General features: G+C 36.9%; 1 protein-coding gene across 1 annotated transcript in view; it reads right to left on the reverse strand.

Annotated features, from left to right (window-relative positions):
- Window positions 1–19,302, reverse strand: part of ALDH22A1 (aldehyde dehydrogenase 22A1) — a 194,195-nt gene that overhangs the window by 106,290 nt on the left and 68,603 nt on the right. Inside the window, exon 5 of the mRNA XM_089825110.1 lies at window positions 4,080–4,202. Coding sequence (XP_089681236.1) covers window positions 4,080–4,202 — 123 coding nt within the window. The remainder of the gene's footprint in view (window positions 1–4,079; window positions 4,203–19,302) is intronic.

The following is a 19,302-nucleotide window of genomic DNA, read 5'->3' on the forward strand; positions in this document are numbered from 1 at the left end:
AAACCCACTCTACTTGCAACCCCATTTGCAAACCTTCAAGTGGTGTGCCTTATGAACCATTTATCAGAAAGCCCCCTAAGCTCGTCAATTGATATGTAGACGATATTTTTTCACAAGTCAAATTGTAATATTGGTATTAGGATTTAATTGTTTAGTTTTTGAGTCAAACTCATTCACTCATGTTTCATGAGTAGTAATTCACACGAACCCATCTCTCATGACAATAAATGAAACACTTAGCGCTCATTAGATCTAGGTGATGCTCACAAAGGTGAAGCACCGAGACTTCCCGGGAGATCACCCATCCCAGTACTACTATACCTCGAGCACTCTTAACAAAGGAGTTTCCTCCATGGTTAAACCCACTATGCTTGTAACCCCATTTGCAAAACCTTCACCAAGTGTTGTGCCTTATGGACCATCTATTAGACAGCCCCTTAAGCTCATCAATTGATCAAAAGAAGATAATTTTCCACAACAAGTCAAATTGTGATATTGCTATCAGGATTCAATTGTGTAGTTTTTGAGTCAAACTCATTGACCCATGTTTCATGAGTAGTGATTCACACAAATCCATCCCTCGTGACAATAAATGGAACACTTAGCACTCATTGGATCTAGGTGATGCTCACAGAGGTGAAGCATTGGGACTTCCTGGGAGGTCACCCATCCCAATACTACTCTAGCTCGAGTGCACTTAACTACGAAGTTTCCTCCATGGTTAAACCCACTATTCTTGCAACCCCATTTGCAAAACCTTCACCAAGTGTCATGCCTTAAGCGCGCTCAAGTTGAAGAAGTACTAGGATTGCTAACCTCTCGGGAAGTCCAAGTGTTTCACCTCTGTGAGCATCACCTAGATCCAATGAGTGCTAAGTGTTCCATTTATTGTCATGAGAGATGGATTCATGTGAATCACTATTCATGAAACACGAGTCAATGAGTTTGGCTCAAAAACTACACAGTTAAAACCTAATAGCAATATTACAACCTATGCTGTACTATTTGTATATCATGTTTCATGTACTTATTCTTGGATTAGGCACTTTTACATATGAGATGTGATGGGACATTTTTAATAAATATTAAAGGTGTTGCTTGATTTTCTTATTTATTGAGAATTGAGTCATTTTTTCTATTTTGTGATATAGTTGAGAGTTGTGAACCTTACATAGTTTGTTTAAGCAGTATTGAAGCTTGTGGATTCAAAAACAATTGTGCTATGCATAATTCTTGATTAGTACTAACAAAAATTAGGGTTTCCCATTCACTTCTACTTTAAAAAATAATTCATTAAAAACTAATACTCATGGTCACTAAAAGTTGAACTATTAGAAACCAAGAACCTAAGCTGTTAATCTTGGTCTTGATACAAATCCAGGTTTCAGTTCGCAGATTCAAAAAAAAAATAGGGCAGGTTTTGTACTGCGTGTATACATAGATATTTTCAAACGTGTGTTTGTGTGTGCATGTATGTGTATGAATATATTATGATAGACATATTGAGATAGTAAAATTATAAATTTATATATACATCCTAGACTGAAACATGTAGCATGTTCAACGTTCATTTATCATTGGTCCAAAACATCAAACATATAATAATAATAAGTTAGAAGCCTAATACCCATAAATCCATAATTGCGGATAAAATTGTAAACAAAATACCTCATATATCAAATTCGTACTTTGCAAAAGTCTCAGGATGTCATTACACCACGAAAATCTAATTACAAGCCATCTTTCATATTTAATTATCAAATTCATCTTCATTAACATCATAGGAATCCAGGTCAAAATTTCGTTCCAGGACAGCTTCATTTGGTTCACCCTTGAAGAAAAATGCTACAGTTGTAGAATAAAGCAAAAATGGTGAAAAATGCTTGAGAGATGAATGAAATATCATCAAATGATCAGATGCATGCTTTTTGGTCGAAATTAAGGTTTTAGAAGGTTTTTAGATTTATTTATTTTTAAATAGCATGTGGGGTCGTTTTTGGGCTCCCACAGCCTTGGTTGCCCATGGATTCCACCGGATTTTGGCATGGTCCCTCACAGGCAGCTGGATTTCCTGTAGGTTCTGCTCTAGAGAATCCAGCCGCTCATGAGGGATCCTACCAGAATCCGAGCAGAATCTGTGAAGAATCAGAACTGGAACAGTACCACAATCAGATTCTGGACCCATTTAGAGGAATCTGGTAACTTGGCCTGGAACTGATTGCATTGTTCGTTAAATTGGTGCTAAGAAATCTTCAAAATGCTAATTAGGTATTAAATTCTTTGTGAAGTTCAAATTGATAAAGCAACAAAATAGTATATGTCAAATAAAACAAAGGTTGACTTATAAATCAAATCCAACAAAGTGTATTCTTCTTATGTCCCTTAATGTTTCCAGCAGTGACCAACATGTGGGTACATAATTGAGGTTCATCTGTTACGTTTTTCGTCACACATATTGTATCCAATGTGCGTGAAAGATTTGATGCATGTGCAAACAGAAAAAGTTCAAATCTTTAAATGCCTAGTCAAATGCATAAGTGAACTTCATGATGATTCTGAATGCAGCTTTCAAAACGGGATCCCCATCATATCCTATATAGTCCACTGCTAAATGGCCAAACTGAAACATCAAGACATGATGAGAATAACCTTCACTAATTTTCTCTACTTGGCATTAAGAGTTAAGCATTCCTATCCAACATAACATCCAAAGTAGAGAGTTAGACTGTAGATGTTTACAATGTTAGTAGTATTATCAGTTTTTACACAAGGGCATCATATGAGCTGGGGAAAAAATAATGCGGTTCTTTATTCTCTAGCAAAGAAATCCACTGTCCAATCTGTACTTGTGATTTTAACACTCCTCAAATGCAAACATTCTTTGTACACAAGGTAGCTTGCCACATTAAGAGTAGCTTCTTAATCTTGCATTTTCAGATTTAGCATAGTATCATTTTCATCTTCATCAAATGTTCAGCTGATTTATTTTCTAGTTGTGAATCACCCTGGCTATTCATATGCACTACCATTCTACCAAGACATCATAGATTGGTCTGCACAACATATAACATGATTTCTCAGTAGGATGCTTGGCAACGTCATAGGGTGTGATTAACCAAAGTTGCCACATATCTCAGGACAAATGTTCAAATCAAATCTTTTATCAATGATTGTGTTCAGCGGGCATTTTAAAAATACATGACCGATGGCAGGTCAGTCCTTTCTACCACACAAAATAATAAGTCTTAGGTTTCACATGAAAAGTTGCGTAGCACTTTACATCGATTCAGGATACTTTTCTGGAGTCTTATTATGCTAGCCACTAATGTCTTAAATTTCTCAGCTGAAATCGCCAAAACCAGCATGGACAGCTTACAGAGATAATTTAGTTCTTAAATTCAACTATCAATGTTTTGTGTATGACTTGCATTTTGAATCCCATTGTGCCCTTCAAATCCCATTCACCTACTTTGTCATCCATAGACATTTATATTTTTTCTTTTTTTCTTTCTAGAGCTAGATCTAGATAAGTCTTTGATCTTGAGTGTACTTGAATGATGACCGTGGATCCCCTTCCTTGGATATCAAACACACCTTCATTCACTTTCTTCTATATAGGCTTGAGCAATCCTTTAAGCAAATTTGTTTAGATATTCATCTTCTTGCCAATGTGAACAGGACAAAATATGTTATTCTGTCCAAGGGAATCAGTTACCTTCCAAATTCTTCTTAGACACACTCTCGCTTACAACCAAATATTTTGATGCATTATGTAAGCCCATCCAGATCATCAATATTTGATGCTTAATATGAGAAAAAAATACAAAAAATTAAATAAAATCTTAGGCCACAGTGCAACCATGAGAGACCTGCATAAGCCTCAAATAGTGATAGTCGGTCCATTCATGTCAAACCTTCTTAGTTGCATAAATATAGAACAGGATGCATTCAATAAAGACACTATAATAAGTTTTTCCAATAGATCATTGATGATTAAATTATTGCTTAAATCAGTTTTCTAATGCTTAACAAAACATAGCTACATAGCATTATACTAAAATGAAAAGCAAAAATCATACCTGTACTCTGGTTTCAGCCAGCGTTCACCCTCATCTAGTAGCCAGGTTATCTTCTCGCATGTTGCCATTATCTCTCCCAAAGAAGCATCTACCAATGTCTTGCCTGTATCTCTGGCTGATATCCTGTTAATTAAGGAAAACAAGAAAAGTGTACGTAAAAGAGAATATCTCAAATCACACTAGAAAAGGTACAAAACCAAATTGATGTAAACCATATTAAAGCACAGCATTTAGAACACACTTAAATTTAACAGGTTAGAAGCAGAAACAGAAATAGTATTGCTAGCAGCAGAGAATTCAAAAATTAAACAAAATTTAGTCAAGATATGAGATTCAAAAATGAAGAGTGATTGAAAAAATTTGATGTCCCTAAAATCAAAACAAATTATTACAACATAATAACATTCAGAAGACAAAATGATGGAATCCTACTATTTGTATTTCAAGGTGATAAAATGAAGGAAATGACTAGATATATAGGCTTTGGGATGCATGTAAGAAGATGATAAGTGTCCCATAAAGCCTTGGTGATCTGGAGGAATGACTCTACATGCAGAAGTTGTGGTATTAGATACACTAAAATTTATGGGTGAAAGGTGGCACCTGAAAATTGTCAGTTGGGGAGTGTCAATCAAGATAGAGGAAGCATGCGCTCCCATCGACCAGGAAGATGACACGTGCTCAACTATTTCCTATTTTACATAAGCAAATAAAAACTTTGCCTAATCACCCAAGTAAACTTAAGATAAGATGCGATTTATAAATAACTACATCAATACAATCCCCCCAACCACCAAGCACAACTTTGGAAATGAAAATAAGTCCAGACAAGGCAAACTCACATACGATCTAATAGAATCTCAAGGAACAAAAATAAAAAGACAGTGAACCCACTGCCACCTACCCCCAGAAGAAAAAGATAAGAATAAATCCTAGCAAAGGCTCTATTCCAAGAAAGGAAGTGGAAAGACTAGATGATTAAGAAGGTTAAGAAAGCTTGCAAAATGAACATAAAGAAAGTATTTGCAAATCTGAATCTCAAAGATTGATTCTTAGAGAATGTGATTGCAAAATCAAAGAATGAAAGAGAACCATAACACAGTCAACACCAATTATACGAGGAGAACCCATTTCAGGAAAAAAAATCCACGACAGAAAGAGAGCAAGTATGTTACTAATCAAGAGAGATTACACAGTAACACATTTCTCTGAAGAAATTTGCAGAATCTGGCAGCACCTTGTTAATTGAAAAACTGAACAAAATTTGATATTTTGCACAAGCTCAAGGCCCCAATTTATACAAGCTTGTGGGAGTGAGTACCACTATCATATCACAAAACAACAAGGCACAAGGTACTTAGAAAAATCTCACAACTACCTTCTTGGGATCATGCATGCAGCCCAAAATATCCACTTATTGATGTTCTTACAACTATCATAAGACATCTCACCAATATGGACACCTATGGACCAAGATGGTAAAATCCAGTCATAAATGCATTAATAGTTACCCATGGTATATGTCATAACTATCATACATGCACTTCCAACACCTTAAATGTGTCCTAACACCTCAAAATAGAAGATCGAAAACAAGACACCTAGCTACTTTGTCCTCTTCTTAAATTCCAAATGGTAACTATAACATTGTCTTTATATGATCTCTTTTAACACCATTGCTTAAATGGTTCCATCCCTTATGGTAAATTACAAATAACATTAGGGTTACAAATAATTCAAGGATTTACAAGGATGATGGCACCTAAATCCTAACACTATATAGTCTTCCAAGAAATGATAATCCCCCACACCCCTAGAAGAGCTCAAATGAACATATGTGCTCTTTGGAAAGGGTTTGATAAAAATATCTATAATTTGATCCAATTGAGGCCATTATTGAAGATTGATGATCTAGTCCTATATAAGAACTCTAATGTAATGCATATGGATCTCAATATGTTTCATTCATTGATGGTGAACAAGATTTCTTGAGATTGCAGTACACTTTAATTTTCATAGTATATGATGAATGGCAGCAAATAGGCTAAGCCAAACTCTATCAAGATGTGATGAAGACTAATGGACTTTGTAGAAGTGTAAAGTCGTAACATGCATCCTATGCAATTTCACATTACATGAGCTTTCCCTTTGATTTCAATTAAGACAGTTAATGCACTCTAAGCCTTAATTCCAATTTGAAATACCTTGCACCGGCTTGCATGCATGATTCCCCAACCATTAAGTCTGGATTATGCTTGAACCTATGCATGTTGCAAAGATGTCCACACGATGTTAGCATCACATTGATATCCAGGACTGTATCAGCAGTTGGGGCATTACACTTGCTAAATTCTTGTAGCATAATGCCACTGCCAACCTACACTAATGTCAAGGGTCGCTGGTTGTTACTAAAACATCTCATTTTGCCTCCATTTCCTATCTTTTGAACAATTTTCTAACAGCATTCTAGTTTACTCTCATTCTTGAGCAACTTCCATTCCAAAACTTCACTCTTGCATCCTTCCACTCGCAACATCCATTGTTCCACCATTATCATTATCACACTGACAGCTTGCAAAACTCTACTATTATCATTTAAAATATGCATAGCACAATTGTTTTATTAAGGAATGGGAAATCCTAATTTGTGTTAGTACTAATCAAGAAATTATGCATAGCACAATTATTTTTAGTTTGTAGATGTGTTTCAAAGTGAGATTCCAAGTATGTTGCTTCAATGCGACATAGATTTTTGTATTGATCTCATTCCCAAAGCTAACCCTATTTCTCGAGCACCTACCATATGACCACTCAGGAGTTGAGTGAACTTCATTTGCAGTTGAAGAGTTGTTGGCCAAGGGCCATATCAGTCCTAGTGTATCCCACTGGTGTGCACCAATCATATTCATGAAGAGGGATGGAACCTTGCATTTGTGCATTAATTACCCATAGTTAAATAAGATAGCAGTGAAGAATCCATATCCCTTACAAAAGATTGATGATTTGTTTGATTAGATGAAGGGAGCAAGAGTGTTCTCAAAGATAGATCTTACGTCGGGATACCATCAGCCCCGTAGCCATGAGGTTGACATTCATCGTACAACATTTTGCACTCCATATGGGCATTATGAGTTAACGATTCTACCCTTTGGGTTGACCAATGCACCATCAGTGTTAATGTGTTTGATGAACAGTGTATTCTGCACCTATCTTTACTGTTTTTCACTCATGTTTCTAGATGACATTTTAGTATATTCGAGGACTACAGAGGAGTAAATGGGCAATTCGCGTCAGATTTTGCAATAACTTCGTGGCCATCAATTGGTTGGCAACCTGGCCAAAATTAAGTACTTTTAAACTAAGGTGAAGTATTTGGGTCATATCATTTTTGAAGAGGGTATTTATGTGGATCCTCCGAAGATCCAAGCTATTATGGATTGGTCAATTGTAATGTCCCCAATTTAGCAGGTTCCAGGAGCATGGGTATGTCAGTCAGTCATTGCAATCCTCATTAACCAACATTTGGTTTTGAGGGTCTCTGTTTGTGTGACTTACTATTTATAGTAAGTCAGGAAAATGCGTTTCCATTGGTGAGAAGTGTGCACAGGAAGACTCTAGCCATTGGGTTGTGAAGGAGTTATTATTTATTAAAGTTGGAATATGCATCTAAAGAATTTAAGTGAAAAGTATAATTGTGAAGCCTATTAAGTGAATGGTGTGAGCAATAAAACTCATGGAGTTTCGTGTGAAGAAGTTTTGGCTTTATAATATTATAAATGCATCCTTGCAAGAGGTTAAACCCTCTTATTATTGTCTATGGTTTCATAAAATTCGAGAGTTGAAGGGTTTCGGCGTGGGGTTTGGGGAAATTGAAGATTTCTTCCAATCTGGTCTGCACTTTGAATTGGCTTTCATTGCTAATGAATCGTGTCTCTTACTGATTTATGGTCTGCACTTCCAAGATGAGAATTGAAGGTGTTGTTGAGGAACCAATAATAATTACTGCTGCAATAGGTTGCGTGGCCATCTTGGGCATTTGGATTTCTGCATAGAATCATCAGTATTGCTGCCGTTTAGAAATATTCATTGGGCTGCGATCTGCTACAGCAACGTCTGGAGTTTCTTGCGACAATCAAATTACATGGTCAGCATCACATTCCACAGGGCTGCAGTTGATCATCAGGAGGCAGCATTTCATTTCTAGGTGTGTGAATTCACATTCTTCATCTAACATAAGGCTTCAGCGTCAATCATCTTATGTGAAACTGGTAGGTGGAAGGTTCCTAAAGAATGGTGGGAAGAAAGAATCTGTTAGTGTAGTTTTTTATTTTTCTTATTTTGCTAGGTTTTTCCTACACTTTTAATAATCTCGCTTAGGTTAATAAAGCATGTCTTATTAGGTGAATGGTTGTGAGGTGTCACCTTCCTACATGTGAGCATCAATTAGCTATCTTGGGCAGATACTTTGCTATCTTTAGTCTGATAGATGGTTGCTCCTTATTGGTTGGTGTTGCCACCTCCTCCCTCTTCCTAGCCTATATAAGCATGCTACCTGGCTTGTATTTGGATCTCTTGTTTTTGCGTCCTCTTAATGCTATTTTGCTTCCAGCATTTGCATTACTCTCTTGGAGACTAACTCTATGATGCTATTTTGATTTTGTATCATTTGCATTCATAGTTTAGATATTTACTCTTTGCACTAGTTTTCTGGGTTATTAATCTTTTCAAATTCTAACAGAATCTGTACTTTTTGCAACAAGGGAGTGGTGAAAATGGAATGGCACTTTGTCAAAGATTGTGCTACATACAAAGATATTCACAGACAGTACAAGGATAGCCTACACGTGAGTAGAATGAAAGAACTTTTTGAGGAGGCAAGATTGCACAATAAAGTCAGCTTCCTAATACAGATTCACAACAAAAGGAACAACCTGGAGAAATTACAGCAAGCTGCTTAACTAGCCTTGTGGTCCCTTAGACTGGTGGTCTCGTGGACGTCATTAAAACCCTTTCATTTCATTATACAGTCAGTTAATTGAATAGTACAATAGTCGTTGTAATTATTTGCAATAAGAGGATAGAAATAAAATTGGAGTTAATTGCTGTCAATTCTGTTTTGCATTGCAAGTTTCTTATCTCTATATTCTGAAAAACAAAAAAAATGCATATTCTCAAAAACACAAAAACAACATAAAATTTCAAAACAAAATAGCGACTTCTACAGCATAGCTTTGGAGTGAGCCAGCAGGGCTCATTACAAAAGGGAAGGAGTTTGTTTAGCCTGCACAGTGTGAGTCATCTTTTCAGGCTCTTAAAAAACGTTTGACCAATGCACATATCTTGGCAATACCAGACCCAACAGGTGAGTTCATGGTGTGTACTGATGGATCATTGAAGGATGTGGGGTAGTTCTTATGTAGAAGGAACGAGTGATAGAATATGAGTCCCGAAAGTTGAAGTATCATGAGCTAAACTACCCCACCCACGACTTGGGAGTTAGTGATGGTTGTGCATGTGCTAGTGCACTAGTAACATTTTCTTTTGGGTTTCAAGTTTGAGTTGCATAGCAATCATTGTAGTTTATAATTTATCTTTTCTCATCTGAAATTGAACGCACAACAGCGTCATTGGATGGAGTTCCTTTGTGAGTACAATTTTGATATTCATTACAGCAGGAGATAGAGAACGTTGTTGATGATGTTGATTGTAGAAACAGCATATTGACATTGATGATGAAGTTTATGGAGTATGTTTGTCATTGCTAGCAAACCATTACATAGGTGAGAAGGTTTAACCAATAGGTAAATTGATTGCTAGCAAACCATTGCACAGGTGAGAAGTTTAAATGAACTGGTAAACTGATATACCAATCGGTGAATGGGAAGTTGTTAAGGCAATTGGTGAACAGCGCTATTGGTGAACAGACCAATAGGTGAAGCTTTTTGCCGTAAAGGAGAACGAGTGAACTACATGTACAGGTTCGAGTGGTAAAGCCTAGCTGTTTTGTTATCGATGAACTGGAAGATATCAGCAAATAGGAATATGAGCGGTAAACAAGAGATTGACAGGTACTAGTAAACAAGAAGAAAGACAGGTGACCTACCAACCGGTCAAGGAAGACAAGTAAAGTTAACAAGTTTTGATTAATTAGAGAAGCAATCATAATGGAGTTAGATTCATTGAATCTGGACAAAAAGTAAAATGTTCTACATAGATTAAAGAGCCAAATGAAATGGTTAATGGTGATAGTGAGCAAATTCTTTTGATGAATATAAGGATTGTTTAGCGAGTGAAAATGAAGAACTATTCTACCTAGGCAATGACAAAATGATCCAAATCCAGCCAATGCGGTCAGCGATTTGAGGTTGTGTTGGTTCCCAAAACCATAGATTGGAATCCCATGAGCCTTGCCAACTCGATGCTGGGATATCCAACCGGTTAAAGGCCAACTTGACAAAACTGAGTGATGTAATCCGAGTTCCCTGTACTTCTGGCTCTGCAAGGCCAAGACGGGTGCACCTGATCCTAAACAGATCACATAAGTCCAAGATAATTATAGCAGATCGATATGAATTTGAAAGAAAGTTTCCCAAATGGCAAGAACTATGGAAAACTCTACTTTTCACAAAAAATTGTAAAGATGCTGATTTTACATTAACTTCACAACTTCTACTTCAGAAAGTGGGTACTTCAAACTTGTATATTAACTTTCAATGGAAAGATCAGGAATTATTGACAGCATATGGATATGAACTGAGCATTTTAATGACCAGTGCCAGAATTCAAAATGAGGTGATAGTGTCAATATTTAAGTTTTAACGTACAACTTTATGAAATCTTATATATTCAAACTATAAATAATTTAACCATCAAGATGTGATGAATCAATTATATTTATGCAATCTCAAAATAGTCTAAATTGTTTTTAACTCCTACAGAGACAAAATAGACGCAAATATGGAAACAATTTAATATTTCACTATATCTGTGATTATCGAGTTTGAAAAGCTACAGTTGATTCATCCACTTATCTGATATTAAATTACTTGCAGAGATTAAAAAATGATCATAAAGGACAAAGCTATATAATATTTCTAACTCTATAGTCTCATGCAAATAAGATAAAATGAATTACGCTTACTAGTTATGCAGAAATAAAATTGCAATGAAGACACTCATATCTGAAGCTCAATTCGCTGCAGTTCAATCCCAAGTAGCATATAAAATTTGCCCACAAATCCAATATCCACTGGCTTGGTTCAAGAATCCAACTCTCACCAATGAAGGTATATGTGAATAGAGTGTATATATATTTTTCAGTCTGCAGAAAATATTAGGAATTGTATATTATTTCCAAGTTCTATTCAACATCCCCTATTTATAAATGTGAAAAGACACAAACCAAAGGGTTATGTCTTTATGAAAAGTCTAATTAAACAACACACCTCCTCACATAACAAATCGCTAACATATGCTTTGTGATTTTCCTTACACTTTTTACATTTTATTAAGGAATTGATGAAGGTACGCTCTGATACCACTTGATGAAGTACTCCTCTGATACCAATAATGTAGGTACGGCTCTGATACCACTAATGTAGGACCACTCTGATACCACTGACGAAGGGCCACACCACCCTTACCAACTCATAACCAAGAATGCAACAATATGAAGACAATTTTATTATACTTGAAAATCCAATAGTAATTACAATAACATTTTTTCAAGATCTCTCAAGATCCAATCCAAACCCAAGCTAGTCCAGATCCACACTCTGGTAGAAACCTCTGAGATCTCAACTTGTGCTCGCAAGCCACCAAGCAACCTCCTTGTTTCTAAACCGCAGTCACTAGCTCTTCTCACAAACCTAATCCAAGATCCAAGTGTAAACTGCCTCACATTCGGCGCTCTGTCTACACACTCACAACTCCACCACAATCCTGCTGTAAACTGCCTCACATTCGGCGCTCTGTCCACAGACTCAGGAAAACTCACTCTTCACTTTCTCCTCTTTCTCTTTCACACCTTGAAGCCTTCACCTTCCCAAGCTTCCACTTCTCGAGCTTCTCCTTTTCAAGCTACTCCTTGAGCTTCTCCTTGAGCTTGATTTAGAAATGCTCATATGCCTTGCTTAAATAGGCACTTACCACCCCATGCATGACTTATCCACAACCTTCTAGGATTCCTCCACAACCTTCTACAACTTCCATAACCTTCTACAATATCCACAACTTTCTACAATATTCATAACTTTCTAGAATTCTACCCACATACCTCGATAAATGTAATGACAACTATTTTTATTTTTTTATTTTTTCTATTATGTCACCTATGCACCTAGAAAATAGAAATCCTCTTTTTCTTTCTTTTCTCCTTTTTCCCCTTTTTATTTTTTTATTATTTTTCCTCTAATTTTCGTCACTTTCTCTCTCCACAATTTTTTTTTTTTTCTTCAATAATTTTCCCATGCAAGATGCTCCTGCATCAGACTCCCCCGGTAGATAGAAAAGTGTGTCCCACACTTTGATGCCAAAAAGAAAGGTCTACAACCATCTTCATCTTCACCAAAGGCTTCCACCTCAACAGGGACAACAAAACCACCATGCAAATCTTCCACATCTGCATTACTCTATCAAACACCAGAATCTCAATCATCCAATCAGCATGCTCACCCCCAGGAACAAACTGAACATAATTCTTCAAACCCTCATCCACATCAGCAACTAGTGAATTCATACCCATAGCAACAAACCCCACATCAACAGCCACATGTAGATCTCCATCAACACATGCCAAACTCTCAACACCAGCAACCTCATGGCTCACAACAAGATGCTCTACAATACATAACTCACCTCCAACAACCGGATCATCCATAACCAAGTGCTCTGCAACATTCAAGTCACCACCAACATCAACTAGATCATCCATGACCAAATGCTCTACAGTCTCCATGTCAAACTCAACCAACTGATCATGAAAACCAATCTCCATCCCAACATCAACAACATTAGGAATATCTTCAGCAACAACCTCTAGTTGCTCTGCAGGTTCTGCATCAGACTCCACAAACTAATTAGCAAAACCATCCTCTTCCACCTTGACCTTCTTAGCTTGATCAACCAATCTAGCATCCAACCGAGCAAACATCTTAGAAAAATTCCTCTCCACTATATCATGGATTTTCGCAATCATCTTACGGTCCAATCCTCTCGGAGCCATCTCCCAAGATCTTCGTAAACCCTTTGCAACAAATCCTTTCCACGCTCCTTGTGACAACCAAATTGTTTGCAAGTCAGATCGCAACCTGCCACCTCGCACGAACAATCAGGAACCACATCACAAGTCTAGGACAACGGATTTGCAATCCACCAGCTCTCTATGATCATGCCTCAACAAGTTCAGTCATCCATCTCCGTATCAATCCATCAATCTACATGTCCTCCCAAGGTCCTAGTGCAAACTACCTCAGCTTCGGCGATCTGTTTACACGCTCAGGAACTTCCACTCTAATAAACTTCACCCAACCAAGGTCCTGGTACAAACTGCCTCACACTTCGGCGATCTTCTTGTACACTCAGGAACTCCTGCTCTAATAAACTTCACCCAACCAAGGTCCTGGTACAAACTGCCTCACACTTCGGCGATCTGCTTGTACACTCAGGAACTCCTGCTCTGATAAACTTCACCCAACCAAGGTCCTGGTACAAACTGCCTCACACTTCGACGATCTGCTTGTACACTCAAGAACTCCTGCTCTGATACCACTTGATTAAGGTACGCTCTGATACCACTTGATGAAGTACTCCTTTGATACCACTAATGTAGATACGGCTCTGATACCACTAATGTAGGACCACTCTGATACCACTGATGAAGGGCCACACCACCCTTACCAACTCATAACCAAGAATGCAACAATATGAAGACAATTTTATCATACTTGAAAATCCAATAGTAATTACAATAACATTTTTTCAAGATCTCTCAAGATCCAATCCAAACCCAAACTAGTCCAAATCCACACTCTGGTAGAAACCTCTGAGATCTCAACTTGTGCTCGCAAGCCACCAAGCAACCTCCTTGTTTCTAAACCGCAGTCACTAGCTCTTCTCACAAACCTAATCCAAGATCCAAGTGTAAACTGCCTCACATTCGGCGCTCTGTCTACACACTCACAACTCCACCACAATCCTGCTGTAAACTGCCTCACATTCAGCGCTCTGTCCACAGACTCGGGAAAAATCACTCTTCACTTTCTCCTCTTTCTCTTTCACACCTTGAAGCCTTCACCTTCCCAAGCTTCCACTTCTCGAGCTTCTCCTTCTCAAGCTACTCCTTGAGCTTCTCCTTGAGCTTGATTTAGAAATGCTCATATGCCTTTCTTAAATAGGCACTTACCACCCCATGCATGACTTATCCACAACCTTCTAGGATTCCTCCACAACCTTCTACAACTTCCATAACCTTCTACAATATCCACAACTTTCTACAATATTCATAACTTTCTAGAATTCTACCCACATACCTCGATAAATGTAATGACAACTATTTTTATTTTTTATTTTTTCTATTATACCACCTATGCACCTAGAAAATAGAAATCCTCTTTTTCTTTCTTTTCTCCTTTTTCCCCTTTTTTATTTTTTTATTATTTTTCCTCTAATTTTCGTCACTCTCTCTCCTCCACAATTTTTTTTTTTTTTCAACTTTTATTTTTTTTCCCAATAATTTTCCCATGCAAGATGCTCCTGCATCAGGAATCATATGTACCAGACTACAAAAAATAGTTATCGGATCAACTACTGATGACTAATTTTGGATAAAAAATAATAGTTTGGATTTTGATCTACCGCAAGTGAATTTGTATCATATCACTCTTTCCTCCATACTCGAGCTTTGTATTTTTCTTATCAATCCAGTTACATATCATTTCAACATCATTACAGCCTCAATTTTAAACAACACTTGGATATGATGCACAGGCACACTAGGAACTTCATATTCTACATATGCCCAAATCCTCCCTCCTCTGCATGCGTTCGATTTCCATGGTGTTGATAGTGGAAATGATTGGGTTCTTGCCCAAACTAGGTCTCCTTATCGCAGACTCCATAGACCTACACCAAAAAATAAAGAATTATCAAAGAGCGCTCAAATTTATAAATATACTATTCATGCTCAAACGGCTCTAAAGGGTGCAGACATAAAGATATCCATAATCATGAATAAGGAATGAACTCGAGGATCGCATGAGACACCAAAGACTTCTACAACAAATAACGCATTGTATCCTCCTATTGCAATCCGACAATCACAAAATTAAAACACCAATATAGAAAAGCATCTAATGTTTGTTTGTATTTCATGGGAACAAAAGAATGATTGATATGCATATCTTAGATTTGTAATCTCAATCTAATGCCCGAACCGTTAACCATCTATGTGGTTTAGTCACTATTGTTTTCAATCACCAGAAGGCCATCGCGGGTGAACGATCTTCAAGATAACTTGTGGCAGAAGCAGAGATGCAAACATATATGTGCTTGATGGCCTATTCCAGGCTCATGCCAATATCATTTCTTTTCCTTCATCGATATATGCCAGATAACCATATGTTCACATCACTCAATAAATCATCACTTCTGTCAAGGAGTTGCTTTTGTTGAAATGACTTTTGTACCACTTTCATCGTGAGGATGATTCTGGATAACATCTACTACAAATACATGAGTTTTTGTTGATTGGTTGTGAATCTGAGAGTTGAGGCCCTCATATGCCTCTGGTGAACTTTTACCATTCGGAATGCAACAGGCACTATATACATCTACATCATCACTTTCTAATATGTGTGATCTTTGTGCTAGGTGAAACATTAGATACTTGCTCTTCATACCAACATCTGGAACGCCATTATGTGGCCATATCAAGGTGTTGTTGCTGTGCAGAATTTACTATTTTATTCACCTCTATAATGTGAGCTTTACTTAGCCATTAACAATGATATGTTGGAAAGATTTAATGGGACATAGCTTCTCATAAGCTGCTCTTAACTCAAAATATCCAATTTCTCCAATTTTGCACATGTAACAAGATCTCACATCCTAAATTATCAAAACGTTTGGTCGAATTGATAATAGGGTGCCAATTTCATCTTCAGTTACTTCAATGTTTGTACGATCCCTGAACTTGAGTGGGAGGCACTGATTGTTCCTCACGATTTGTGCATCGCTCTCTTTCAACATTTTGCTTGCAGTTGCCATTACAAACTAGGGTTTTAGAAAACAGCGTTTTCTATAATAACCTCATAAAACAATTAACTTGGCACCGAAAGTCTACTTACTGAATTTTATCAGATTGTCAATGTTGCACTACGATTCACTTTCTTTATCGCTAAATTCGCCTTGATCGCCTCTTAATCGTTTGTGCACTCTGAATTCGCTTGGTAAGTAGAAATGAATGCTCGAATTCGATAAATACCTTCAATTTGCCATTTAGGACTGCACTAGATGTGTTCGTACTTGGTAGGTGTATGATAGTTGTCTCGGTCTCCATGCTTTCCTACAAATACTCAGTTATCATTACCTTACTCGGCCAATACCAATTCGTTAGGTCAACACATCACCTCAATCAACGTAAGTTCTCAATCTATACTGCAATGCTTGATCAATACGAACTGTATTACTGATGCTCGATACTTTATGTTGTAAATGATTCTCTTTCACCTTTCTCTTCGTAGATCTGTTCTTGATGCATCTTTTCTTATGCAGATATGAACTTTTAGCACATTTTATGTTAGAAACTGATGTAAGATATATCATTAAATATACAATTCCTACATACCTTCTTCATTTAGTTAGTTGTGATGTGATCACCTAATCCATTGGATTGGGTGATCTCAACTTTACTACTTTCAGCTTCCACTATCTCTTTCCATGTTTTCTTTACCTCAACCTTTTCCGTACCTTTGTCGTTTCCATTGTTTGGTGCTAGTACTCTAGTTCTGCAATTTCTACTAACATGTCCAACTTTGAGACAGCTAAAACAAACTAGTTTTCCATTCAGCCATTTATTGTAATTTCCTCTGAAATGTGTCTTAATGCAATTCTCTGCAATGTGCCTATATTCTCCACAATAATGACAATTATACCATGTATTGTAATCCCACTTGTGAGAGTTACCTTTTCTTGGTACATGTGCTTGTTTTTCAGATGTCCAATTAGATTTGTCTTGCATCTGCACTAATGAGCTCTATGCCCATATTTTTGACAATTATAGCAATGTCCTTCAAATCTAGATGTGCTTTTAGCCTTTGTTCTACATTCATGTACTTGGTGTCCTATCTTTTTGCAATTAAAGCAATTACCAATAGACTTAGGTTTGGAAGCTTGCATACCATTCTTGCTTCTACAGATGTTGGTTGTATGTCCAAGTTTATCGCAATGATGACATATAATGCTTGCCCTTGGATTTTGCATTTCTTTGTTCTACACTCTTTGATGATTCTCCTTCTTCAATAGATGAAAAGTGCTTGTTGTATCCTAGTCCAAAAGTATCTCTTGTTAAGCTTGGTGATCTCATCAATTCTTCAAAGTATTTTACTACTTCACTCGGTTTGTTCATTCTTTCCAAAAGTTCATTTTCAGTCCTCAAATCATTCCTTAGTTGTTTATTTTACGACCTTAAACTTGTGATCTCCATGTCCTTCGTGTTTGTTTCCTGAGTTGCAATTATCAATTGATTCATAATATCCAACTGATTGTTTGTGAGCTTTTGTACTCCAAATGATCTTTCTTCAAGTCTAGTTGCCATCTGTCTTTTATCTTCTTCAGCCATGATTTTGTCTTCTTCTACTTTCTTCTTTTGCTCTGTCGTTTCACATAGTCTTACTGATTAGGTTTCATGTTGTCTCTTGAGTCCTTTTTCCTCTTTGCTCAGAACATTGTTCTTATCTAGTAGTTATGTTACTGTTGCATCATTGTCACCAGTTTTTCTACTGTCAAGTAGTCCTTCTGTATCAATTTCCTTATATACTGTGTCATTTTGTTGAATTGCCATCTCTTTCTTTTTTCTCAAGGATTTTCTTAACTCTTCTCTCGCTCCTTCAAGTTGTTGCAATATACTCTGGATTTCAATCATCTGGCTCTCAATGATTTTTCCCACCTTGTATTCCTCCATCTCCAAGATTTGATCCTCTCAAGTTGTTAGACTTCTTCCAAGAGATCTAGGCTTTGATACCAATTGTTGGAAGGATTTAATGGGAAACAAGTTACTGAGAGAGGGGGTTGAATCAAAATCTTAAACTTTTACTTCTAAAAACAATTCACTGATTTCACACCTAATTTATCTCATATCTTAGATCTAACATCAAAACTATAATGCTGAAATGAAATTAAAACATAACATCCATGAAAAGTTTGAACACATACTACAAATAATTTGGTTACCCAGAAACACTTCAATGTGAAGGTAAAACTGGGGTGGGGATGAAACCCACAAATCTTCACTGTTGCAGCAATAAAGTTAGCCTGTTAAGGTTACAATATTGATCATAATAGATGATCTACTCGGTGAAGAGTCTGTCATATTAAAAGCGTTTAAGACTATTAAGTCTCACCCTGTTAAAGGATTTTACACTTACAATCAAGTAAGTACTCTGTTAGGAGAATTTTAAATAGATCTATTAGGATCACTCTGTTAAGAGATTTGCCTGACTCAATCTGTTAAAACTTATTCAGTACCTGACCCTCAATTTGCTCTGAAAGCTCATTTCGGATCTCCTCTATTCAATGTCTGAATCTGATATCTTTGTTCTTTCTTTCACTGCTTAGATCGCTCCGTCTAATCTCCTTTCAGACTTACTCTTCCTTGCTCTGTTTTGTCCTTGTTCACTCCTTCACTTGTGCATTCACCCATTCATTATTGATCGCTTGTTCACAATTACTTCTCTTTTTCTATCCTAGGGTTAGAGCCCACATCAAATAGATAATCTTTAAAAGTTTTGGATCATAATCAACGGTTCACAATTCATCCCTTTTGTTGTTTCCCTTCTGATTTTCAGATTAGTTGATCTACTTTCCTAGGGGTCAATACCTTTCGTAGAGATGCGTAAACTCCATCTTAATTGTCTCTACAATCATTAAATGTTGTATATAAGTCGGCCAAAACAATTTACATAGGTGTCTATGCGATTACAAACTCATATGAGAAAACTAGTTTGCT

The sequence above is a fragment of the Cupressus sempervirens genome, chromosome 4 (assembly GCF_028749045.1).
Source record: "Cupressus sempervirens isolate cs-2001-9-10 chromosome 4, ASM2874904v1, whole genome shotgun sequence".
Taxonomy (NCBI): domain Eukaryota; kingdom Viridiplantae; phylum Streptophyta; class Pinopsida; order Cupressales; family Cupressaceae; genus Cupressus; species Cupressus sempervirens.